Genomic DNA, 27,995 nt, shown 5'->3' on the forward strand with positions numbered 1-27,995 from the left:
CTACCTTTACCAAATCAGGTTTCAGAGTAGCAGCCGTGTTAGTCTGTATTCACAAAAAGAAAAGCAGTACTAGTGGCACCTTAGAGGCTAACAAATTCATTTGAGCATAAGCTTTCGTGAACTACAGCTACAGCTCACTTCATCGGATCCACTGAATGCATCCGATGAAGTGAGCTGTAGCTCACAAAAGCTTATGCTCAGATAAATTTGTTAGTCTCTAAGGTGCCACAAGTCCTCCTTTTCTTTTTACCAAATCAGTTTCCCAAATTGTTGCTGACCAAGGTAAGATTCATCTTCCGCATCACCAATGCTACTTTCTTCACCATTTGGGCTTCTCCTTTGTGGTCCTCATTTCAAGTGCTGGCTACAAATGAACCAGCTTTGCTATAAGTAAAAGATAGTACAGTATGGCTGCACCTTGTGTTTGTTAGACCACAATTGAAATGGTTAAATTCTAGCACCATGGATTCTGACACTATTGGTGCCATAAAAAGATTTTCAGCAAGTGCGTGTCAAGGCAGCAGTAGGTGCAAAATGGCAGTTGAAAGTAAGTAGAAATTTAATAAAGTACATTCTACAATTTACATGAGGTGAAGACTACTAAAAATTGAAACTTTCAGAACACTGTGCTAAGAAAAATGGACCCAGTTTACTTTAAGAGTAATCAATATGTTTAAATATTCAAGGCAGATTTAGGTGAAACACCACACACTTTCAGAACACAGATTCCCCTCACACCAACAGGATCTGGACTCTGCAAGGAAAGAGTGAGGAAACAATGAGGACTCCTTCAATGAAAATAAGAACAAATGTGGTACTTGGGTTTCATCTGTTGGCTGTTTGATCACCTCACTGGAATGAGTTTATTTCAGTTTCCAAGAGGACAAGAATCCACTTACCTAACCCACGACCAAAACTGGTATGCTTGTTGGTGGTTTCAGAGGCTAAAGACTGGGTGCAGAAACTGAACACCCCAAAAGAACAACCCCTGCAGGTCAAGGCTGATGTAGAGTGATGGAGAAACTCTGTACATCCCCCATACAATATCTATTCTACAGCTGAAGACTTTAGTCTACAATGTCACCAGTTTGGGGACTTTCCAAGAGCACTGAGGGAGATACTTTCAGACACAAAAAGTGAGCTCAGTGCTTAACTGTCTTTTGTGCCTTTGGAAAAATCTCCCCATAAATTTACAGAAAAAGGTGACTTGCACCCCAACTCCAAAGTATCAACCTACTCCCACTCCAAACATACCATGTGTCTGCTCACAAGAGACGCTTTGAGAATCAATTTAGGTTTTCAATATAGCTAAGTACTTACCAGTGAGAGCCTATTAAGGTAAGAATTTGCTTTAACTGAAAAGCCTTCACATTCTCTTAGAAACATCCCAATCTATCTTCTGGGTCATTAATATCACATTGCTCCTCCATTAATAGCTGAAAGTGACACAAAGCAGTCGAAGCACACAAATCTAAAGCAGCTTGAAAGACTGGTTTTACAACAGGACATTGGAGAAAGTCGGTGCTCCACTTATTGTAGTGATCAATATTCCACTGGATATGGATGGTCGAAGAAGTGGTCTGTCCTGGACATACAGTGCATTATCAGCTTCATTCAAGGCTGCTGAAGAAGCTGGATGGGGTCCTGAACTGGAAGTGCATCAGGACTTTTTGTTTACCGGATGGAGGTCTTCAGGAAGAGATCGGAGAATACTTGTAAATGAAAACAAAGCTACTGGCATAGCAACATGTGTCTTGCATGTTCTAACATGAGCCATTATCACTGGCTGGCATCCTGCATCCTCAGTCATACGTCAATACCACTGGATAAGCATTCATTTGATTTATGCATTTAAGGCTATATTATTCAAAGTCGCGAGTATCCTGAATTTCTGGGATACTGAGGACTGTTGAATGTGCTCTGTTCCCTGCAGAGGCCTTCCATACTGTGACAGGCCCTCCTATCCTGAACGTTAGTCACTAAAGTACTCTTCTAGTCCTAGCTCCTCTATTCTGTTCAGCATAACAGCAACCTGACAAACTAAACATGAACAAGCAAATAAGTCTGATAAAGCAAAGTTACTCGAGTTTAGAAAAATCAAGGTGTTCTGAAGGCATTTCAAGCATGTACGTTTTCAGGGTAACCACACAGTTTACAACAATTTTACTGTATTTTGGAAAGCTCAATTTTAAAAGTGGCTCTCTCTAGGCATGAGGCAGATGCCACAATCCCTAATATGCAATTGCTCGAGAATCCCAGTGATTCGTTTCCTCCTACTTTTCAGTTCCCTAGGAAACTGGTCTCTGGATTATGGGGCCCTCTAAAGACCCTAAAAGAGAGGACTGGCTACCTGGCACCCCTTGAAAACCCAAAGGAGGAGATAATGATCTTGTGGTTAATGCAAAGTGGGAGATCTGGGTTCAAATCCTGGCTCTGCTGCAACCTTGGGAAAGTCACTTCATCTTTTTGTGCCTCAGTTGCCCATCTCTAAAATGGGATAATACTTTCCTAGCTCACAGGGGTGCTGCAAGTCTGAACTCAATGTTCTGAGGCGCTCAGATACTATGGTGACCATAGAGTAGATATGTAGAGAGTGGACAATAAACAGACAGCCCTCTTTCCCCAGAAAACATAGAAAGAGGTTCTTAGTTTGAGCTCACATATAACCCCATGAATGTGCAGGTGCTGGTATGCTACCAACTCTTTCATATGGACTCTGAAGAGTTATATTTGTGCATCTTGCATTAAGAACATCCTGGATTTAAATAGCTCTACTATGGATTTAGACTCAATTTCCTCGGAAAGCAATCTTGAACCTGATGCAGAGGGGAAAAAAACCATGCATTTGATAAACATGCAGGATAACAATTCATTTTTAGTATCATCCCATTTGGACATCTAAAGGAAAAACCAATTCTTCATGCCTGGTAATAGGGGCAAAAAATGCTGTGAAAATGTTGCTTTGGAAATTTGACTAGAGGCACTAAAAAGAGTTAAATACAAACATTCCTTCCCCTGTGCCATTTCACTAAGTAATTGAATGAAAGAAGGAGCAGAACACAGCAGTTCAAGATACAAGAGTGGTAGTGTTTTTTTTTGTTTGTGTTTTTTTTTTAAAAAAGACCCTGCTGTTTATTCAGAATAAGTGAGAAGGGGTGCAGAGAAAGGGGCTGAGAAAATGCAGAGTGATTTACTGATTTTTCAGGGAGTCTTCATTGGACCGCACTGCTAAAAAACCTATTTTCTACATGTTGTGTAAAATCATCTCTGTTGGTCTAGGGTAGAGGGGACTTTAAAGAAAAGGTTTTTCCTAGGAAGTGTTCAAGTCCGGTATCATTGTGAGTTGAGAGGAATGGAGAAAGAGAAAGGACAAAAAGGTGAGAGACCTGTTAGTGCTGATGGCTACAGTCTGTGATGCTTACTGCTAGGCTGCTGCTGGGCTGAGACCAGTACAGATCATGCTGACCAATAACTGTCCGATTGTTTCCTTGTAATCTCATTCCCCTGTATCCATGTGTTACCTAATCTTAGATTGTAAACCTATTCCTCCAAAGAGCTATCTTTGTTCTGTATTTGTAAAGCACCCAGCACAATGGGATTGTGGTTCATGGCTAAGGCTCTTAGGTACAAGGGTAATACAAATACATAATAATAGTGCCAACAGGAGACCATTCTAGTGTCAAGAGCTAGGAATCAGGGAATTTTTGATGGCTTGATCTCTATACTGCCTATGGGAAATAAACAGTCAATGGTAGCTGTTAACAGCATTACAGCACTATTTTATTCTCACCATATCAGCTATATTTAGCATGCTGAAGTTAACAGACAGCCTAGCCACACCAAATCTGGACACAAGCTAAACAATCTAGGTCCAAACTGCATACATTTTCAGTCAACTAGTTTTTCTAAGCTGTGCTACTGGGAAATATATGGGCAGAAGGCATCCGTGTGTTACTGCTGGGGAAGAACAACAACTTTGGTCATGATTTATATCACTAATTTCAGGATAAAAAAATACTATCTTGTTTAAAAAAAGAGGAAGAGACCACAAAATTACCTGTATTTTGTATTCGGCAGTGGTTACAGTTTATACTGCAGAATGTTTCAACTCAGTAAGCATGCAAATAGAATATTTTATTAAAATCAGACAGCTGGGATCTTTCTCTTTAAATGCCCTTTCCCCTGTGGCAGATACCATCAGGTTGCAGTTAAACAGTTTCTTACCTCCTCCCTCTGCCATGGTGAGGCTGTGCTTTTAAGAGATGTATTTCATAAAACTGAAACCCAAGTCCTACATCAAGCAGAGTCTCTCTGTGTCAGACATAGTTTGTTCTAAATTTAATCTGGTCAAAATAAGCTTTAGGTGGTGCTTTCAGAGTCAACAGTCCAAAAAAAAAAGAGAAAAGAAAAAATCATCACATCAGCATTAGCCACAGAAAGTCATTGTGGGTTTTCTCCTAGAGGAGTGGCTAACGTGCCAGTTGTGGGCCACATGTACTTCTCCAGGGCACCTAATGTGAACTTAGTTCAATACTTGATATGGAAGCAGAAGTGCTTGTAAGTAAATATTATATAATTATATTCCATAAATATAGAACACCTTTCACCAAAGGTATCTCAAAATCTTACAGCCTGGTAGGTCTCACAACACCCCTTTCCTGTGGCTATTACTTCCATTAGACAAAATGAGGCACAGAGGACATCAGTGACTCGCCCAAAGTGTCTAGTGCCCAAGTGACAGAGCCACACTCTGTTCTGACTCTCAGTGCATAGTTCTGCCTACCAGACCACATATCCTCCTTTTAGAAGTGACCATTAAGTCATCTGCTTCCATTTTCTTCTCTTGCCACCAATTAAGGGACAGAGCCAGGACAAGAGCTCAATACAAAGGATTGTTCTGCATCAAAAGGAATTGTATGATATGAACTACAATGGGCAGATGAGCGGAGTCAGCAGAGTTTTATCAGTAAGTAAAACAGTAGCCAAATCTATTAGAGCAAAGAGCCCTAATTCACAGTGACTGTGCCAAAAAGTTTTCTGCCTGGCCTCTGACCAGAATCAAATCACCTCAGTACTTCAGTACATTCCTTTTATTTGGTGAGCAATACAGACAGCATATACATGAAGCACAAGGGTGCAAGTTTCCTTTATGCATGCCCCAACACCAGACTTCATTAATGATACATTGGATTGCAGGTAATATGCACCTCAAGCAAGGACTATGTAGCTTTCAAAAAAATTGATGCTAAACACAAATTCCAAGAAATATAGTGAAGACTGTACTTTGCAAACAAGGGACCTAAACCACCTTAACTCCCCTCCATAGAGTCGTCAGCCTATAACCTACTCAGCATACAAGAAAAAAATTGAAAATGTGCTCCACACCACATTGGTTTTATAATTTGCTTCATCCATTTATGTCTCAAGTATCAAGCATGAAGCTCTGTCACCACACAAGCCTTTGCTCCTCTCCAGAACGTGTTCTAATTCTGTTGTTCTCAAACTGTGGTATGCATACCGCTGATAACAGGTGGGTTAGAAAACCGCACTAGTAAATCATCAGCAGAAGGATCCTTCATAACTACACTGATTAAAATCATAAAAGCAGTATTGCAAAGCACTTTGGAATTTTAGATATGGGATGCTGACTCTTGAAGTTTGAGAACTGCTGCTCTGATTTCATGATCTGAGTTCATGAAGTTGGTATATAGAAACACGCTGTGTTCCATGTTAAACACCTGCATAATTGGCTGTTACATGAACTCTCAGTCCTGTAAGGTGTGTAACATTTCCCCCTCTCCCTGTGTAAGGTATTGCAAACCAAAAAGTAGCAGAGGAAAAGTAATGGAATGTGAGTGCTGGAGTAGGATTTCTTCTCATATAATTTTAAAAGAATACTGTACAAAATTCTACTGCATGTATAATGCCATAAAGTATGGCCTATGTTGTTACAAATTAATTATACCACTGAAAAGTAACTGAAACATCAATTTACTTAACAGGAAAAAAACCTGCCATGAATGTATATGGAGTTGAGGACAGAGATGCTATATTTTACATAATGGCAGCCCATTACTTTAGTTCTCAGTCAGTGAGTTTGTTTTAGATCATAAGAACGGCCATACTGGGTCAGACCAAAGGTCCATCAAGCCCAGTATCCTGTACTCTAACAGTGGCCAATGGCAAGTGCCCCAAAGGGAATGAACAGACAGGTTATCATCAAGTGATCCATCCCCTGTCACCCAATCCCAGCTTCTGGCAAACAGAGGCTAGGGACACCATTCCTGCCCATCCTGGCTAATAGCCATTGATGTACCTACCCTCCATGAATCTATCTAGCTCCCTTTTGAACCCTGTTATAGTATTGGCCTTCACAACACCCTCTGGCAAGGAGTTCCAGAGGTTGACAGTGTGTTGCATGAAAAAGTTACTTTCTTGTGTTTGTTTTAAACCTGCTACCTATTAATTTCATTTGGTAGCATTTTATTTTACAGTCAGTCTTAGGTTCCCACATGGTGCTGAGAGGGATGGCAAAATCTATGATTATTTGAAATTGGTATTTGCAAGGGAAATATGAGAAATAAAATAACTTTGCCTACCCAACAATCCCTTTACCTACCCAACAATACAATGAACTGTATACACAGCCTGTATCTGCACTTACCATCCATATTTTGTTTCACTGTAAAGTTTAAAAATGGGTTCCAGAACTTATTAAATTATTCCATTCTGTAATCTATTCCATAAATTATTTTCAAACAAGTTGGTGACTACAAGATCCATTAGAAGTGCCTTTATGGGCAAGTCATTCCCACCATTTCAGTGCCGTCACTGGATTCTTATAGCAAATCATTAAGTGGCCAGATATCCATTTTAACTTGGATTTATAGACTCAGCTCCCCCCAAGTACCAAGCAGAATTTAGACACATCGATCTCAACTTATTCCTTCCCCCACCCCCAGCTACTTCTCCCCATTATTAATGCCATTTTGCTCCACAGCATTTTAGTCAAACCTTTCTGCTGCTCTCAAAATGCAGTCATCTAAAAATCTCCAAATAATTCCAACACGTTACTGCCTCTTAATCCAATCTTGCTCATAGGATGAAAGTCCAATATGGCTTATGGAACATTTTAAACTGCTTTAATGCCATGTCTTGCAGTTTTAACATTTTTCCTAGACTTTGATCTAGTTTTCATCTGTGCTTTGTAAGTTTAGGCCCCAGTACATTTTAGATAAATTGCAACTATGGTTATCTGATTTAACAGGAAAAAATGCTGGTGCTTGATGTCTTTTATGCCTATATTCTATTTGCAGCTGTTCCATTTGTCAGTGGTGATTCTTGCACTCATTTCCCTAAAATCTTTCATAGGGTCCTCTACATTCTAATATTGCTGATGAACATTGTAATTAAACTCTATTTTTGCATGTAGTTTACTAAACCTGTGAGATTACCTTTATCAAGCAAATCAATATTTTACACACTCCAACTTCAATCCATTTTGCAGTGCATCAAAAATTCATTTTTTTTTTTTCCTTCTTAAGAGTCACAATCTAAGCAAGGCCTGCCTGGAACTGTGAATTTTTAATGAGATGACAAACTGTTGGTAAAAACATGGTATTTAAATAACTCCAAAAGTTCAGAGTGTACAAAACATCAGAAATTCTTGTTACAAGTGCATTAAAACCACAAGGAAAGAGGAAATGTAGAGTTATTTTTCCATTTTCCAGCCGTTTCCATGTACAATAACAAATTAGGTTTACACACTCCTCAAAACTACATCCATTTTGAAGTTCTAGTGAGGTCATCAACTTAAACTATTTTAAATCAATGTAATTTCTTCCCCACAGTGTTGCCACTATAAAATCACAGTTAGCCAAGATCCCTCTTCTGCCCCAAAGGACCAGAAACAGGAGAAAGGTAGTGGTAGGAAGAGAGTAAAACTCCAGATGTTCGATGCATACATTAAACCTATGCCTCACAGGGTATCTGAGATGCAATCACAACTGCGCCCCCAGTTCTGTATTATTTACAGAGCCTCACATACAGTGATACATAACTGCAACTATACATCAGGCAAGAAAGACCAACAAAATAATTAGGTGTAATAAAGTATCTCTAAGGCTGGAGGATATTAGTTTCTCATAGTAGCTTAGCGTTTGTGTCGACAAGCCATGACATAACAGCAAGCTGAGGTAGGAATCTACCCCACATTAGCCTGCAGCCACCTAACTGTCCATGTGCTCCTGCTGATGCATGCTAAGAGTTTGTTGTAGCACTATGATCTAGTCCCCTTAGATAGCATATTAACAAGCTGTTAACACATGAGCAAGGTGCACACAGATTATTCGGTTTCAGAGTGGTAGCCGTGTTAGTCTGTATTAGCAAAAACAACTATGAATCCTTGTGGCACCTTAGAGACTAACAAATTTATTTGGGCATAAGCTTTCGTGGGCTAAAACCCACTTCATCAGATGCACAGAGTGAAAAATACAGCAAGCAGTATAAATATTACAGTACATGAAAAGATGGTAGTTGTCTTACCAAATTGGGGGGGCGAGGTCAGTGCTAAGGAGGCCAATTCAATTAAGGTGGACATTGCCCATTTCCACACCTTCTTGTCAACTGTTGAAAATAGGCCACTTCCACCTTAACTGAATTGGCCTGGTTAGCACTGACCCCTCACTTGGTAAGGCAACTCCCATCTTTTCATGTGCTGTAATATTTATACTGCTTACTGCATTTTTCACTCAATGCATCTGATGAAGTGGGTTTTAGCCCAAGAAAGCTTATGCCCAAATTTGTCTCTAAGGTGACACAAGGACTCCTCGTTATATAAAATTAGGTGGCATCAGGCTACCTCAGGGCAAATTCACCGCCCAGTCTGCGGTGGTCTAATTGGCCCTGTACAAAAGGCCTTAGTTTCTTCATAGGTCAGACTTTTCCAGAGATCTCAGTTTCAATTTAAGTATCAATTATTGAGTAGATTTTCAAAAAGTTTGCCACCTCAGTGTCACAATGGCGGTAGAAATCCAACCCCAGCTGTGGGGCCTGAGCAATTGAAAATCTGGCCCAGAAGTCTTTTGAAGAATCTGGCCTCAGAGGGGTATCTTGTTTGGTTGCAAATAGGAATCATCAGAAACTTGAGGGATTTTGCTCTTTCCCTACCCCTTCTGTTCCTCTATAAAACACACCTGTTACCTACCTGCACAGCCAAAAGCCAGATGGTATCTAGAAGAGGGGCTGAATTTGACACAACACACATTAGCCTTGGCCTCAATACTTGCAACTGAATTATCCAGGTTGGTAGACCACAGCTTCACTGAGGAGAAAAAACAAGAGAGGCAGAAATAAGTAAGTGAGGCTGAAAATGCTTTTTGAAAGATTTAAAAACATGGTCAGTACTCAAACAGGCTCCCACTTGTCACACACTTGCCTGTAGGGATTTTCATGATTATTAATATCTTTGAGAGGGTGAACAAAATTAGTGGATACAAAAAGACGGCTTTTGGTTGATGATCAATTTTCAGCGCAGTCTCAAGCACAACAGTAGTTTACCACTTCTACACACAATATTACAGGATTCAAGCCTGCATTCCTTTGGAGTTTGGAACCTCATGCAGGTGTCTAGCTGCGTATTGTAATCACAGTACGCCCAAGGCTATTGGACTGCAGACTTGTATAACCAAGAGCAATGAGGCTGATATTTTACCTACTCTGTCATCCAGCTGTGCTCTGAAGAACTCCTGTTCAGTGCGCTCAGTTGTAACCACTCTGCATAGATTTCATTTAAATGTACCTGTAAGCACAACTAGTAAGAACAATTTGTTTTCCATTCTTCAAAGTTTGGTACCAGGAGAAAAAAAGCTGCACCGGGGTATAACCTGTCACTACTTTTTATTGTTACATTTTAATTCAATCCATGTGAATGACTATTGTGTAGAGGTAAATATAAATAAAGATTAATCTGTACTGGACTACTCTACAAGGGGAAATGGTATGCACAAACACTCACATACATGTGATTGTATTTTAAGCCTGCTTTGACAGGCCTCTTTCACAAATAAGAAGCGATGGAGAGTCTTTGAGGCCCTTCAGTTTTTCACATTTAAGGTACCCATTTAACTCACAGCTTTGCCAGGAGCCCAGAGGAAACGGTGTTGCGTTTTTGCACTCTCCCAGGAGCAGCCCAGGAAGCAGACTTATTCTAAGAGTCAGAATATACCTCCTGATTTTCCCCTTTTGCTCTAGTGGGGGATAAGGCAACTACGTATTGAATAGTGGTCACACAGAGAGGCTGTTCTCCCCAGACCATGTATGAAAACAGACAGGGCTCACATAGACTTGCATGTGACAGGTCCTCTATAGACAGATCTCCCTCCTCTGTATGGAAGGGGTACTCTGGTGCCTCTGTGGAGGGGAAGGGGAAGCCATGTGGTGATACAAGAGAGGGCTGACCAGGAAGAAGGTGGGGAAAAACACCACTCTGCTTTGGCTCCAAGAAAGATATACAAAAATATTGCTACAGCCCCAGTCTATTAGCTTTTCCCCAGGAGCTTCGGGGGAGCAGGAGAGGCATAGCCTCTAGACAGATGCCTATAGAACCACTACGCTTGGGGACAGCTTATCCACAGGAAGGGTAGTGGAGTCTCTCCCCCCCCCTCCTTTTTTTTTTTAAATAGTTCACACGAAGGGAGGGGAGGGAGTGCTGCTCCTCGCATGCCCTAATTCTGGCCATCTTTGAAGGACTGTTTCAAAGATGAGAGAAACCGCAATGCTTTGAGCATATTGATGCATCCTTTAAAAACAGCACAGTGGGAATATCTGACAGATACCTGGAGCCATTACTAAGTATCATATATACCCAATCAAACGCAGATGTTGATACATAGGACATTTGCATACAATAATTATGAAAAGAGATAGATTACATACACCTATCAGTTTTCAGACAGTAATAATCCATTCTCTTATTTACCAAAAGCCTAATATACATTATAAACAACCAGCTACATTAAAAATAATGAACAGCTTTGCAAGGATGACCTGGACCTTCTCTTGTTCCAAGTGACACTAGATGATCTAGTGCCTCATCTGAAGTCAGGGGGTAGGAGAGAATTTTTCAAGCAAATAAAAGCGTTAGCTTCTCGCTTTAAAGAAGAGATGCCAACAGAAGCGCAGTGTATGTCGCAGTGACAGCAGAGGACATTAGCATTATTGATCTGATGGCAGAGGAAGCAAGTAATTCTGATTTCTCTGGTTTAAAAAAAACATAATGACAGCCGACAATGTTCTTTAGATTGAAAGCTATAGGGTCTATGGGTATTTGTGGGAGTCAAATGAACACATAGCTCATAGTAGTGCCACTCACAAATGTATGTCCCATGCAGCCACTTGTTTTGAACGCTCATTAGGCAGCCTTCCAACTAAGTTCTACAAGTTAGCAACTGTGTTCAATATGGGCAATTCTCTTTTTGGCACTACATCAATATAAAAAACGGTTACTTTCTCGTAACTGTCGTTCGTTGAGATGTGTTGTTCACGTCCATTCCACATTAGGTGTGCGCGCACCGCGTGCACGAGCGTCGGAAACTTTTTCCCTTAGCAGCTCTCGGCAGGCCCCCCGAGTGGCGCCACTGCACCCCGCATATATACCCCCGCCAGCCCGACCCCCTCCAGTTCCTTCTTGCCAGCGACTCCGACAGAGGGGTAAGAGGGCGGGTGCTGGAATGGATGTGAACACCACATCTCGAAGAACAGTTACGAGAAAGTAAGTAACCGTTTTTTCTTCTTCGAGTGCTTGTTCACATCCGTTCCACATTAGGTGAATTACAACCTTACCTCTGGAGGAGGATACGAGTCATGGAACAACTGCTTGGAGGACCGCTCTGCCAACTGCCGCCTCCTCTCTGGCCTGCTGGTTGACCGCATAGTGGGTCGTGAAGGTGTGCACCGAGGACCAGGTGGCTGCTCTGCAGATCTCCTGGATCGGGACCTGTGCCAGGAAAGCCGTGGAAGTCGCCTGCGCCCTGGTCGAGTGGGCCGTGACCGGAACACCTGTGAGCTCATAGCACGCCTGGATGCAACTTGTAATCCAAGACAAAATCCACTGCACCGACACTGGGAGGCCTTTTAACCTCTCAGCCACAGCCACAAACAGCTGCGTGGATTTGCGAAAGGGCTTGGTGTGCTCCAAATAGAATGCCAGTGCTCGACGCACATCCAAGGTGTTCAAGCTGCAGTGACTCCGGTCCGTATGGGGTTTTGGGAAGAACACCGGCAGATAAATGTCCTGACCCAGATGGAATTGGGACACCACCTTAGGGAGGAACTTAGGGTGTGGCCGGAGCTACACCTTGTCCTTGTGAAATACTGTGTATGGTGGCTCAGAGGTGAGGGCCCTCAGTTCGGACACCCTTCTGGCCGAGGTAACGGCAACCAGAAACACCACCTTCTAGGAAAAGTGGAGGAGAGAACAGGTAGCCAGGGGCTCGAAAGGGGGTCCCATGAATTTAGAAAGGACCAGGTTAAGGTTCCATGGAGGGACTGGGGGGCGGGAGTACAGGAACACCCTCTCCAACCCTTTAAGGAACTGTCCCACCATTGGGTGGGAAAACACCGAGACCCCCGGATGGAAGGTGGAGATGGCTTCCAGGTGCACTCTGAGTGAGGATGGGGCTAGCCCTTGCTGCTTGAGGTGCAGGAAGTATTCCAGAATGGCCTGCACCAGGGCCTGGCCCAGCTGCACCTGTCGGGGTTCATACCAACATGAGAACCTTTTCCACTTGGCCATATAGGCCACCCAGGTAGAGGGCTTTCTACTGCCAAGCAGAATCTGCTGCACAGGAAGGGAGCACTGGCTCTCTAGGGCATTTAGGCAGAGCCTCCACGCCGTCAGGTGCAGTGACTGCAGGTCGGGGTGGAGAAGCCGCCAGCCGTCCTGTGTAATGAGGTCCCGGTGTCGGGGCAAGACTACTGGGGTGTCCACTGACAGCTCTAGGAGCTATGTGTACCAGTGTTAGCGGGCCCAGGCTGGGGCAAGGAGGATCACCGCCGCCCTGTCCCTGCGCACCTGGAACAGGACCTTGTGCACCAAGGGCAGCGGGGGGAAGGCATACATCAAGCCCCCTCTCCACGGGATCACAAATGTGTCCGTGAGCGAGCCCGGGCTGCAGCCCTGGAACGAGTAGAACCGCAGGCACTGGGTATCGGATCTGGTGGCAAACAGATCTACCCGGGGAAACCCCTACCTGCGGAAGCGCGAAAGCACGACATCCGCCCTGAGCGTCCACTTGTGCATGTGGTTCGACCTGCTGAGGGAGTCTGCCTGCTTGTTCCACACCCCCGGGAGATACCCCATGCGATTCACCTCGAGGCATCCTATGCAAAGGTCCCAGAGGAGGATAGCCTCGCAACAGAGTGGCGAGGAACGAGCCCCGTCCTGCTTGTTTATATAGAACATGGCAGTAGTGTTGTCTGTCAGAACTGTCACGCTGTGACTACTCAGAGTGGCATGAAAGGTCTGGCAGGCGAGACGAACCGCCCTGAGCTCCTTCACATTGATATGGAGCAATCGCTCTGCCTCGGACCACAACCCCGGCATCATGAGGTCCCCCAGGTGAGCCCCGCATCCGTGGTCTGACACATCTGTCACCAGCGTCAGGTCCGGAAGTGGGGCAGCAAAGGGGATACCTTTGCAAACCACAGGCTGGGACTGCCACCACAGCAGGGAGTCCAGCACACCCCTTGGGATTGTCACTACCAAGTCCAGGCGGTCCCTATCTGGGTGGTACACCCGAGCGAGCCATGCCTGCAGAGTCCTGAGTCTCAGTCTGGCACGCCTGACCACGTGCATGCATGCTACCATATGGCCCAGCAGCCGCAGGCAGCACCTGGCTGTTGTTGTTGGAAACTGGCGCAGGGAGGCCACTGCTTGTTGGATAGCCCAAAATCGGGATACCGGAAGGCTTGCCCTGGCCTGCACCGTGTCCTGGACCGCCCCTATGAATTCCACTCTCTGTGTGGGTACGAGCGTGGACTTGGGGATGTTGACCAGGAGCCCCAGCTCACGGAACAATCTCAGGGCCAACCTCCACATGGCCCCGCACCTCCGCCTTGGATCGGCCTGCCAGGAGCCAGTCGTCGAGGTACGGGTACACTTGGATTCTCTGCCTCCGTAAGAAGGCCACCACCACCGCTATACACTTTGTGAACACCATTGGGGCCACGGCTAGACCGAACAGGAGAACCGCAAACTGATAATGTTCTCTGCCCACGGTGAAGCGTAGGAACCACCGATGTGCTGGGAAAATGGCGATATGAAAGTACGTGTCCTTCATGTCGAGGGTGGCATACCAGCCCCCCAGATCCAGGGGAGGGATGATTGTGCCCAGAGAGACCATGCGGAACTGGGCCTTGACCAGGAATTTGTTGAGCCCGCGCAGGTTTAGGAGTGGGTGAAGGCCCCCTTTGGCATTGGGGATGAGGAAGTACCGGGAATAGAACCCTTTTCCCCTTAGGCCGTGAAGCACCGCCTCTACCGCCCCCGTCCGTAGCAGCGAGTGGACTTCCTCCTCTAGGAGATGCTTGCGAGAGGGGTCCCTGAAGAGGGACGGGGAGGTGAACTGCAGCGAGTACCCATTCTGCACCATGCGCAAGACCCAACAGTCCGATATAATGGTGGACCAGGCTTGGGAGAAACAGGACAGGCGGTTCAGGAAACAAAGGGATGGATCTGGTGACTGGTCTGGTACACTGTCCTCGAGGGCCTGTGCCCCGCTGGGGTTTGTGCTGGCCTTGGTTTAGTGCCCGGTGCATTATTGTTATTGTTGGTAAGCCGTCGCCTGTTATCCCTGCCTTGCCTACAGTAAGGCTCATGCCTATGGCGAGGCTGGTACTGGCGTTGAGGGGGAGGCTGCGGCTTAAAGGGCTTCCTCTGGGTTGGCGGGGTTTGCATACCCAGTGACTTGAGCATAGCCTGTGAGTCCTTGAGGCTATGAAGCCTCGCATCTGTCTGCTCTGAAAAGAACCCGGACCCTTCGAAGGGGAGGATTCTGGACCTTGGGGGGAGGAGGGGGGGCAGGCCTGACTCCTGGAGCCACGCCGAGCACCTCATGACCACCCGACGTGACTGTTTTAGCCGCCGCGTCTTCCGTATCCAAGGAGGCCTGGAGAGAAGTCTTGGCTACTGCCTTGTCCTCGTCCACCAGGGCCGTGAACTCCTGTTGGGAACTTTGCGGGAGGTTGTCCTTAAACTTCCCCACCACCGCCCAGGAGTTGAAATTGTGCCTGTTGAGGATGGCCTGCTGGTTAGCAATCCTCAACTCAAGGCCCCCAGATGAGTACACCTTTCTACCAAAAAGGTCCAGGTGTTTCGCCTCCTTGGCCTTACGGGCTGGGGCCTGCTGTCCATGGCGCTCCTTTTCATTCACTGCCAAAACCACTAGGGAGCATGGACTCGGGTGGCAGAATAGGAACTCATAGCCCTTAGATGGGGCAAAGTATTTATGCTCTACTCCTTTAGCCGTTGGAGCACTGGAGGCCGGGGTCTGCCACACAGTCTTATATAGTTAGACTGAATGGTCTTAATGAGTGGGAGCGCTATTCTGGATGGCCCTTCGGGGCTCAAAATGTCCACCATGAGGTCCTCCTACTCAACCGTCTCCAAGGCCTGCAACCCCAAATTTTGGGCAACTCTGTGCAGCAGTTCCTGGTGGGCTCTATGGTCTATTGGCAAGAGGGCTGGATATCTCTGTACCCGCCACCGCCTCTTCGGGGAAAGACGAGGAGGTTAGCTGCTGCTTGATCTCCTCTGGTTAGTCCTCCTGTACCCCATCTCCTGTGGCAGGGGCCCTCGGCTCAGGCCGGGGCAGGATTCCATGGGACGGCACTGGGCTCGGTACCGGACTCTCCAGTCTAAGCTGGGGGGGATGCTGGAGCCTGGATACTATTGCCTCCAGCACAGTCTGGCATCAGTGTGGGGACCAGGACTGCTGCACCAAGTAACTTGCCCTGGACAGGGCTCCTTGGCACTCCTGATAGGCCCAGGGGGTCCAGAAGGGCCAACGGCCTGGCGGCCCCCATTGAAGTTGCCAGCTCCCCTAAGGGTCCCTGCTGTCCGGGCCCTGGTGTGGGTAGCTATAGCAGCCGGAGCTGGCGCCGGACTACGGTGACGCCGATCGCGAAGGCCATGGCGGTGCCAACAATCTGTGCCAGCGGGAGAATGAGCGCCTCTTGGCTGAGCAGGACCGGGACCGGGAGACCTCTGGCGAGGGCCGTCTCAACTCCTCCCACTGCCGGTCTCTGGGCGGTGCCGGAGAGCGGTGTGCCCTTCCTGGTGCTTCTTCGCGTCGACCTGCTGCCAGTGCCGCAACCTCCTTCTGGGCCACTGGCAAGTGCGAGTCTGCAGAGTCAGAGATCGACTGGGACCAACTCCGGGAGTGGTGCCAGGACGGTGTCTTCGAGCGGCACACCATTGCCGGCTTACCCCTTGACGGCGCCTGAGGTATGGGTGCCGGAGGGTTCTCCCCATACGGGAGGGGGCTCGCTGCCGACAGCTCGATAAGGTCCTTTGCGGCCTCAAAAAGGTACCAGGCGTAGAGGGCCGATCCGTTATGCCTTCGAGCCCATTGTCCGCACTGAGCTCACTTAGGTCTGGGCTTGGTGGGGCTTGTGCCACCGGGACCGCCTGTGTCAACGCCGGTACCGTGGCCTTCCTGCTCTTGTTGGTGCTTGGTGCCTTGGGAGGCGCCAGCCTCCTGTGCGGGGAACGACCACGCCTTTCTTTAGGCCGCGCCGGGGGCCGCAACGGGGAGGATGATCGGTTCCGGGGCCTAGCCTGGCACTCCAGGGCCGACAGTTTACGGTGCTTTGCTGGTGCTGGGCCTCCCGACGGCTCCGGGGCACTACTCACCGAGGAAGCCTGAGCTGGCATTGGGTGCTCCGGGCCCGGCGGCTGCAATGCGACCTCCATCAACAATTGCTTTAGGCAAAAGTCTCTTTCTTTCCTTGTCCTTGGCTTGAATGCCTTGCAAATCCTACACCTTTCAGTTTGATGTCCGTCCCCAAGGCAACGTGGACACGAGTTGTGGGGCTCACTAACTGGCATAGGTTTGTGGCATGTGGCGCAAGCCTTGAAGCCGTGGGCGTGCGGCATGCCCCGGGGCCGGTGTTGGAGACCTCCAAGCACCTAATCACTTAAGTGTTCACAATCTATATGTAAACGAACTGATAACAGCTACTCTAAAGGCTAAGGGACTGCTCTTCTACGAGAGAGGTTGGTTCCAACGCTACCTCAGACGGTAAGAAGTAACTGGAGGGGGTCGGGCCGGCGGGGGTATACATGCGGGGCGCAGCGGCACTACTCGGGGGGGCCCGCCAGGAGCCACTAAGGAAAAGGTTTCCGATGCTCGTGCACCCAGCATGCGCACACCTAATGTGAAATGGACATGAACAAGCACTTGAAGAAGAACGAGCAAATGCTTGATCTTAATTTTGTAACAAATAATTCAGGGGCTCAGTTTTCAGCACACTAGCCTTTCACCTTTGCACAATTTCATTCAAATCCTCTTCAGATCACAAAGAGTAGAATGAGCTTGACGAGCTCATCTGCTGTTTAATCAGTAAGGGTGCTCATAAAAACCAACATGAAATTTGCTACATTTGGTAGACCAGGTTTAGATTCCACAGCAACTTCCATGACCACATAGTTGTGGAATATACAGGGCTCTGATTACAACAGTGTTATTGGCTTCTTGATAATTTCCTCCCCCTTACCAACTCCTGCCCCCTAACTTTAAAAAACATAAAACCACATCACAAGTCACATTTTAGCCGGAAATAAATGTATATACAACAGGTTCATAAACTCTGGTTGTATAAATTTTGCTTCCCTTACTGTGAATTTTTAGCAGTTTTATGGAGACTGAGGTGGTAATTATAAAACATACAGATGCCCTGACAACACTTAGAACTGTGTTGACGAGGCAAACTACCCTATGAGATTAACTGATCTTTAAGCATGCGTTGCCTAATTTTGTTGCTGCCGAGAGCTGCATCTCTCCATGTGGCCAAGCATCCACACCTCACAAAACAAACGAGATGATGTCTGGGAAGCGGCTCTGGGTTTAAAATTGATTTAATTTTATCAAGTTTCTGTTTCATTGATTGGCGCTTTGGTTCAAATGCTCATTAGTTTATAAATTAACCTACTGTGGGGCAGAGCTTTGGAGAAACACTCAGTAAGAGAGGAAACTTTTCACTGCGGTAGCTGAAAGGAACATTCATCTACATTATGAATAGTAGCTAATATTCTTCACAAAACATTCATAATATTGAACAGTCATTTTATTTATATATAAAATACACCAGGTAACATGATATTGCTATAACAGTATCACCCAGCCCATTCTCTAAAATTAGTCCATTTGTCTATCGATTTCTAAGCTCGGCCTACACTACAGGATCATGCTTCCCTCATCATCCCATATAATACATTGACCTAAAGCAATGTCTGTAAGTTATGAGATGAGAACAGTTCTCTCTTCTCACAGTCACTCTCTCCATACACTATTATTTCATTTATTTACTTTTCCATGGCATTCTTAGTCGCATCTGAGCACCCCACAAACAATGAATATAGCCACAAAACCCCTGTGAAGTAGGCAATTATCCTCCTTTTATAAACTAGGAAACTGAGGCATGAGAGATTAACCTGATTTTCAGAAGCAATGTGCACCTAAAATTCCAATTAAAATTAGTGGGAGCACCACTTTTGAAAATTAAGCCCCAAGCGACTTGTTCAAGGTCAAATACAATGTCCTTGATAGAGTTGAGAACAGAAAATTGATCTTTCAATTCCCAAGACAATGCCCTAACTAGCAGGTCACCCTTCCTTTTCATGGACCCAGTTCTGCAAACCTGAACTAACCCACTCAGTTCCCTGCAACTACTCAACATGTTTCAGTATGTGCAGAACTGCTGCCTATTCATTATTTCTATATCTAGATGGCGGAGAGAATATTTTACCTTCACTAATTCACATTATGAGAAACCAGTTCACACAGATGTCTTAAGTTCTTCTCCATACACATGAGACAATGAAAATTAAAAGTAACCTTCCACTGAGCTCTCAAGTGTACTGGAATTTTGTGGGACAATCAGCATTTCGGTTTAATTGGGATGTCTGATCACCAAGCGTAGAAATATTCCACACACCGACAGACACTCTGCCCAGCCAAATAACCTGTAGTTTAGGGCGGAAGAACAAACAGCTAGAGACAAGTTCTGATCTTCTTACCTGTGAATGCTATTTATGGTCTTGTCTACGTGAACAATTAGACAACAGCAAGCTGAGGTGTGAGTCTACTACACACCAGCCTGCCACAGTGTAGCTGTCCACATGGAACATGTGCCAGCAGGTTAAGTTCATTAGAGCACTTTGACTTCAAAGCGCTCTAACAAACTGTTAAAACACATCAGCAGGATGCACATGAGCAATTAGACCGCAGCAAGCTAGCGTGGAGAATTTTCATACCCCAGCTTGCCATGTAGAAATTGTTTGAATAGACAAGCCTTAATTTCTGTGCACTGCACGAGGCCTCATGCCCTAACCTAGACAGCACTCAAGTATCATTCTATTTTACAAGTAAGTTAATAGATAAGTTGAACAAGGCCACTTCAGGCAGAGCTGGGAATAGAGCCCAGGCCTCTAAGATGGCAGATCCACGTCTTAATGTACTCAGGCCAACCACACAGCCTCTCAGAAAAATGGCCATATATGTAGACTTGGCCTTCTGATTAGTAAACATGTTCTAACCACTAGATTTCATTCGCTCCTAGAACAGAACCCACTGGCAAAGTGGGTCTCAAAAACCCCTCTAGTAGGTAGTCCACTAATTACTCTTTGAACTCAAGTCATAGAGGTCTGACTGGGGATTTGAAGGTCCAGGATTCAATCTCTGCAAATAACCTATGGGAAGTCTCTTTACAATAGCACATGATGAAATTTGTTTTTCCCCCATTTTCTTTTTAAAGTGCTGATTTAATTAAATTCACACAGTGAGGAAATATCCTCAAAACAGGTTTTTATAGTTAAAAAGTATTATAATGGTATCAGTTTTGGCACAACATGCCACAACTACAGCCAGAGTCTGGTCATTTGCCATGTTTCGCTTGCAATCACAAGTTGGAAGGTTTGACAGTTGAGAGGTATGTATGCTGCCCATTATATAGTTTATTTATATCAATTTTTTTTGCGCTATTTTTGGTACATTTTCAAAGGCTGTGTACTGAAAGAGTATAATAGCTTCTTGCAGGTCCCTACAATCTATTTCTGTGGCTATGACTATGTTACCAAAACTTGCTTAAGAAGGATTTTTATTAAATGCATGTTTAGCAGTTAGTCACAGGCAGTTTCAATCAATGATCATTCCAATGGCTGAAAGTTATATTACTGGTAGGAAGAGTCAAAAATAGAGAAGGGAATGTGACTTATGTCTGAAAATTATTTTTCAATTTGAGGAAGAAAACTGCTCTGACGAAATGGGTTTAAATGCCCATCAACTGAGATGGGGCAATAAAAGTATTTACAATAGTAAGAATTTAAGGTCAATACCAGTCACCACGGGACACTTTTTCCCCCAAACTTCTGTTTCCTTTAATAAACTGGCCACTTATTCATACAATCAATGTTTAAAATAATGCTTATGTAATGAAGTTTGGCAATAGGTGTTTGCACATGCCCAGGAATGCCCCAAGAGTAGGCAGGGTATAGAGCTGACGGTAAGACAAAGACAACATGATGGTCTATTTCTGTTCCTCTTCTCAGAGACAGAACTATAAAATGTGGCCACTAGGGGAGGAGAAGGAACACCTGGTGGTCTCCACCATGTACTGGTCAAGAGACCTCTCTTTGAAGAGTTTCTAGCAGACAAGGTCACGGCTGCCTTCCAAGATGTCCTTTCAAGCCCCAGGAGATTTCAAACTCCCTGCTTACTGTGGTTCAGAGGGTCCCAATATGTAGCAATAGTATTGCTGACACCTACACCAAGTCCCTTTCTAAAAACTTCAGAAAGAAAGTAGGTATTCTTACATTTTTAGTTTCAAGGTCAACTGCCTAAGACAGTCCAGCCCCAGAGTTAATGAAAGTCATGTTTTTTTCTGGTTAAATTAGAATTATAGCCTTCCATTTTATAGAAATACCCCCAGAAAACAAAAGGCTATGCAGCTTCTCATGGCTCTGGTAACATGGGCCAACATTCCAACAGTCCCCATAACTCTTTGGGTGTGTATGTAAAAATTTCAGCTACCTCTGTAGCAGCAGACTGCTTTACAAATACTAATAACTAAATATATAATTTGCTTTTTTAAATACAATGAACAATTGGAGTGAGGGTGCTTCTATGCTCCCACTCTCTCCCATGGAAGGCAACATACAGATAATTCTCACAAACACATTCTGGATGATCTTTGGTTAATGAAGAGGATGGAATGGAAAGCAGACTTCGACTCCCTCAGGGAACGGATGGCCAGGATCCCCTGGGGGACTAACATGAAGGGGAAAGGAGTCCAGGAGAGCTGGCTGTATTTCAAGGAATCCCTGTTGAGGTTACAGGGACAAACCATCCTGATGAGTCGAAAGAATAGTAAATATGGCAGGCAACCAGCTTGGCTTAATGGTGAAATCCTAGCGGATCTTAAACATAAAAAAGAAGCTTACAAGAAGTGGAAGGTTGGACATATGACCAGGGAAGAGTATAAAAATATTGCTCGGGCATGTAGGAATGATATCAGGAGGGCCAAATCGCACCTGGAGCTGCAACTAGCAAGAGATGTTAAGAGTAAGAAGAAGGGTTTCTTCAGGTATGTTGGCAACAAGAAGAAAGCCAAGGAAAGTGTGGGCCCCTTACTGAATGAGGGAGGCAACCTAGTGACAGAGGATGTGGAAAAAGCTAATGTACTCAATGCTTTTTTTGCCTCTGTCTTCACTAACAAGGTCAGCTCCCAGACTGCTGCGCTGGGCATCACAAAATGGGGAAGAGATGACCAGCCCTCTGTGGAGATAGAGGTAGTTAGGCACTATTTAGAAAAGCTGGACGTGCACAAGTCCATGGGGCCGGATGAGTTGCATCCGAGAGTGCTGAAGGAACTGGCGGCTGTGATTGCAGAGCCATTGGCCATTATCTTTGAAAACTCGTGGCGAACGGGGGAAGTCCCGGATGACTGGACAAAGGCTAATGTAGTGCCAATCTTTAAAAAAGGGAAGAAGGAGGATCCTGGGAACTACAGGCCAGTCAGCCTCACCTCAGTCCCTGGAAAAATCATGGAGCAGGTCCTCAAAGAATCAATCCTGAAGCACTTGCATGAGAGGAAAGTGATCAGGAACAGTCAGCATGGATTCACCAAGGGAAGGTCATGCCTGACTAATCTAATCGCCTTCTATGATGAGATTACTGGTTCTGTGGATGAAGGGAAAGCAGTGGATGTATTGTTTCTTGACTTTATCAAAGCTTTTGACACGGTCTCCCACAGTATTCTTGTCAGCAAGTTAAGGAAGTATGGGCTCGATGAATGCACTATAAGGTGGGTAGAAAGTTGGCTAGATTGTCGGGCTCAACGGGTAGTGATCAATGGCTCCATGTCTAGTTGGCGGCCGGTGTCAAGTGGAGTGCCCCAGGGGTCGGTCCTGGGGCCGGTTTTGTTCAATATCTTCATAAACGATCTGGAGGATGGTGTGGATTGCACTCTCAGCAAATTTGCGGATGATACTAAACTGGGAGGAGTGGTAGATACGCTGGAGGGGAGGGATAGGATACAGAAGGACCTAGACAAATAGGAGGATTGGGCCAAAAGAAATCTGATGAGGTTCAATAAGGATAAGTGCAGGGTCCTGCACTTAGGACGGAAGAATCCAATGCACAGCTACAGACTAGGGGCCGAATGGCTAGGCAGCAGTTCTGCGGAAAAGGACCTAGGGGTGACAGTGGACGAGAAGCTGGATATGAGTCAGCAGTGTGCCCTTGTTGCCAAGAAGGCCAATGGCATTTTGGGATGTATAAGTAGGGGCATAGCGAGCAGATCGAGGGACGTGATCGTTCCCCTCTATTCAACATTGGTGAGGCCTCATCTGGAGTACTGTGTCCAGTTTTGGGCCCCACACTACAAGAAGGATGTGGATAAATTGGAGAGAGTCCAGCGAAGGGCAACAAAAATGATTAGGGGTCTAGAACACATGACTTATGAGGAGAGGCTGAGGGAGCTGGGATTGTTTAGTCTGCAGAAGAGAAGAATGAGGGGGGATTTGATAGCTGCTTTCAACTACCTGAAAGGGGGTTCCAAAGAGGATGGCTCTAGACTGTTCTCAATGGTAGCAGATGACAGAACGAGGAGTAATGGTCTCAAGTTGCAGTGGGGGAGGTTTAGACTGGATATTAGGAAAAACTTTTTCACTAGGAGGGTGGTGAAACACTGGAATGCGTTACCTAGGGAGGTGGTAGAATCTCCTTCCTTAGAGGTTTTTAAGGTCAGGCTTGACAAAGCCCTGGCTGGGATGATTTAACTGGGAATTGGTCCTGCTTCGAGCAGGGGGTTGGACTAGAAAACCTTTTGGGGTCCCTTCCAACCCTGATATTCTATGATTCTATGGTACGCAGAGCCCTGGCATGCTGTCTGTAATTATATCAGACGCAATCTTTGTTCCAGAAGGGTTCCGTTGCTCAGTGCTCCCTTTGCTGTGTATGATCTTTGTCAGAGAAGGGTGCAGATGAGTGATCACAGGATTACCCTTCTCTGTGTGTGTGTGTATCTGGCAAAGGGCATTGCAGTGTACCAAGTACCCAGGCATCCGACACCTTGTCACCACTTTGAAAGGGGAACGGGGAGAGAGAGACAGGAACATCCTATAGCAGGGATAAGGGAAGGAGGTTTAGTAAAGCTGCCCCACTCAGCAATTAGGAAAAGAGCTGGGGGAGGAAAAGATCTCACCCCCAACCGCTCCCACCATGCCAGGAAAGGGAAAATGCATTACAGTTCCCATCATTCCAGACAAAGCCAATAACTACAGACAGAAAGCTCAGTGCCCACACATCCAAGCATTAGGGATAGTTGCGAGGAAGAAGGGAATGGTAGTGCTGGGCTTCCCACCAGGTGTTAACCCTGACCAGATTGTCTCTATGAGCTTTGGGTAGCAGGTTTTGACATTTGGCTAACAGATGTCTGGCAAACTGAGTTCTCCACTACAGCATTTAAAAGAGCTATACTTATTTAAAATACTTTTAAATATGTCTCCAATTCTGGCATTCACCTCTGATGTCCTTGTTATATATGTAAATAGTGAAAAGACTGCATGAGGAGGGCAATGAAACAGTCTAGCCCAGGCTTGATCAGAAAAAAACCTATATACCTTTAAAAAGAAAGAACTACTATTTGAACAGAAATGCAGGATGTGTACTGAAAATGCAGGTCTTTATTAATACATAAATTATGTGTGTAAACACTGCACTTTTAAAAACAGTTTCTGCAGAAAAGAATTGTTAAGCTGTGAAGTGAGGCCCTGTTTTGTAAAGTCAGCTCAGGCGGACAGCTCTTTACCATGCTAATAAATGCATGTCTATTTGGAAGATAAGCTCTTTTTAAAATGCACAGCATGAATGGGGAGCAAAATGATGAAAAGGTTGATCAGTTATACAGAGGGACTTTTTCTTACTACATTTAATTTTAAAGGAAACAGTCCTTATTTCCACCATAAAGAAGAAGAAGAAAAAATCTATTAAAAGCCATTTAAAAAAAATCTCCATAATATGAAATTATCATAAAGGCTGCATTTTGTAAGTGGAATTACCAATTACCTCGAGAACGTCAAACACATTTAAGAAATGCTAATATGACTTCCTTTTGAAACAGAATTTAAAAGCAATTTGGGGGCAGAGGCTTGCGAGGTTTAATATTTTATGAAAAATTAATTTGTCATTCAAAGTAAATCATGAACAGCTCTGTCCAAAGCTGTTTGCGCCCATTTTGGAGTTGACCGCCAGTGGCTGCAGAAGGAACTCAAAAGCAATGGTTGCCTAATGTGATATTGTAGGCTGACTGCAGATAAAGTCCTGTTCTTTAGGGAAGGAGAAATATTATGTATTTCAATTCTATCCATTCCCCCTTTATAGAAACTGTATTACTTCCAATGTGCAGTGCTCAACTTGTGGGACACAATGGTGTGCCTGCTGAGAGCTCCAAAATCCTGGGTCATCAGGGCCCAGCAGGAGTCTTGGGAGGAGGCAAAGCAAGAAGCAGCTCACTCCCAGCATCTACTCCTGCAGTTCCCATGCCTTCCTGACCACCACCCAATTTTGTTCACATTGCTGTTAAGTTTCTCAAAAAACATGTCACACATCCTGTAGGACAGGGATTCTCAAACTGGGGGTCGGGACCCCACAGGTGGTCGCGAGGTAATTACATGGGGGGTGGCAAGCTGTCAGCCTCCACCACAAAACCTGCTTTGTCTCCAGCATTTATAAAACGGTGTTAAATATATAAACAAGTGTTTTTAATTCGGGGTGAGGGTGGGGGCTCAGAGGCTTTGTGACCAGTACAAAAGTTTCAGAATCTCTGCTATAGGACAAGATGTTTCTTGCTGTGCATGATCCTTAATACTTTATCATCATTTACTAGAAAGCCATTTTACTAGATAAAAGCAAGAGAGGACATTCTCAGTCTCCACACATTTATCTGTAGCCACTCTCTTTCTTGTACACAAACTTTAAAAAAAAAATAAACCAAAGCTCCCCAAATCTTCAACTATCAGTCTGGCATACACTGTAGTAAAACTTGCCTTGTTTACACTAGAGTTTAAGATGATGTTACTTGGATTGTACTAGCTAACATGATACACAACTTTCCCCATAAATCCTAGACTAGACTAAAACTGGTCCATAATTTTCATCTGAATGATTTTCCGAATGAAACATGCCCACTTCACAAAAATCAAGATTTCTTAAGAGAATATTTCAATTTTTCTGAAAGATTTTGATTTTCTATTGGTAAAAAAAAATCAGAATGGCAGCTGCCTGGCTGCCCACCTGGAAGGCTGTTATTTTCACTTTTGGCAAGTGAAATTGGCAAAAGTTTTCACAGAGGGCTGCCAAGGCAGAGTGCCAGGGCACTGTTTCCCACACCAGCTCCAGGCGACAGTCAGAGCCATGGCTTTCTGCCTCTCCAGTTCCAGGAGCTGCAGGTGCAGGCTGAGTGTCCAGGCTCTCTACCTCTGTGGCAATTCAGCAACTGACAAGTGCAGGCAACGAGAAAGCTAAAAAATTCCATTTCAGTTCCCTTGAAACAGGTTTTTTTTTAAAAAAAACACAAAATTTTTCAGAGGAAAAGGATTCCCTTTTTTTCAGCCAGCTCTAGACAAAGCTCTCTCCCCCACTTTCATCTGATCCTAAATGGTTCTATAATACCCTGGGCAAGTCAGTTACACTATCTAAGTAAGCCAAGGAATCAGTTACTTGACACATCCTATATTGACAACCATAAGGAATACACAATGAGTTCAGCCTTTAGCACTAGAATTAAAAATCAAAATACCCTTTGCATCGTCAGAGCCTGAAGCCAGTAGTTTAGGGTCCATCAAGTTAAAGTCAACACTCCAGCATCTTTTTTCATGCTCCTGTTTTGAGAAAGAGGAAAATATTTGGAATGTAGTACATTATAATTCCCAGCGCTAAAATACGCAGTAAAGCAAAACAAATGCAGTTTGGATGAATTAAGATGGAATTTCTGGATATGGACATTCACTATGTATAGCAATGATCTTAAATACATTTTTCTCTCACACAAACTAATGCTTGTGTGGTTTAAGAGAAGCCCCAAAAGATGGCAACACTAGCAAGTTACATCCAGGGGTGGTTTTTTTTTTTTAAAAGTACTGCTTATTTGCTTATCTCAGAGGAGACTTCTCATGACAGTATATTTTGGTGTGTTACTACTCCCTTGTGGCCCTTCATTCTCTGAGCAAAAAAAATGCATGAATTTTCTAAATACTATTAAAATGCATCTTTCAACAAGGAGATTATTGAATTTGTTTAGAAAGTCCAGAAAGAGGAGTATTGTTCACTCAGGTATTAAAAGTTTAAGTGGTCACAGGAACTGTAGTTTATCACGCATATACACGTGTCATTTCAAGTCTGAATGCTGTTTCCTTATAAGTGATGAGGAAGGTTTAATATACTAGCTCCGTAACATTCTGTTAAATGAAACTTGAAGGTTAGTCAAGTCATTTCAAACCTTCACAAAGCTTGAGAAGAGACGTGAAGAGGGCATGAAAAAGAACATCCAGAACAATGTTCCAAGTAGCCTTTCAAATATGTATACAGCATATGTCTGTGCACATACCTCAACTTATGAAAATCTGGAAGAAGGGACAAAAGAATCGATAGGGAGTTTAAATAATGAAGTGGAGTTCGTTTCTTTTAGTACAAGTAACAGTTGGAATATAACTCCAGTTTCATCATTTCATATTCATAATGAAAATTTATACTATATAAATAAACTGTCCTCAAATTCATTATATTAAGATTCATTGTGTCCAGTGAGATCTCTTTCTAGTTGGCATACACATGATAAAAGGATGTCAACACAGAATCTTATGATACAGATTAATACACAATAATGAGAGCTGCTGTTTAACTTAAGGAAAAAATCTTACATTCCTATTTAACTGTCAAAGAGAGATGCATGCTCTATGGCAGCAGTTCGCATCTACTCTTAAGAAGTGGTCCAACACCTCCTGTCCCAACTTCTCAGTTCCAATCACACACCTTCCTAGTGGCCCTCATTACAACTGATTAAATGGAAAAGTAACGTTAAGACAGGATTAAGGAGACAAGATGAAAATAAATTCTAATGGATAAGTGCTTGATTACATTCACCTATTCTGTGTTTGAGCTGCTAGCTTACTGTCCCACGTGCAGGGCTTTATATTTACTAGCATCAAATCTGCCCTG

At 44.6% G+C, this 27,995-nt stretch overlaps 1 protein-coding gene across 4 annotated transcripts in view; it reads right to left on the reverse strand.

Annotated features, from left to right (window-relative positions):
- Positions 1 to 27,995, reverse strand: part of COP1 (COP1 E3 ubiquitin ligase) — a 225,155-nt gene that overhangs the window by 67,834 nt on the left and 129,326 nt on the right. For all 4 annotated transcript variants that reach the window (XM_048860296.2, XM_075131476.1, XM_048860294.2 and 1 more), the window contains exons 14-15: positions 26,578 to 26,659; positions 9,206 to 9,322 (exon numbers count right to left, since the gene is read on the reverse strand). In XM_048860296.2, the coding sequence (XP_048716253.2) occupies positions 9,206 to 9,322; positions 26,578 to 26,659 (199 nt within the window). The remainder of the gene's footprint in view (positions 1 to 9,205; positions 9,323 to 26,577; positions 26,660 to 27,995) is intronic.

Source organism: Caretta caretta, chromosome 8 (genome assembly GCF_965140235.1).
Source record: "Caretta caretta isolate rCarCar2 chromosome 8, rCarCar1.hap1, whole genome shotgun sequence".
Classification (NCBI taxonomy): Eukaryota; Metazoa; Chordata; order Testudines; family Cheloniidae; genus Caretta; species Caretta caretta.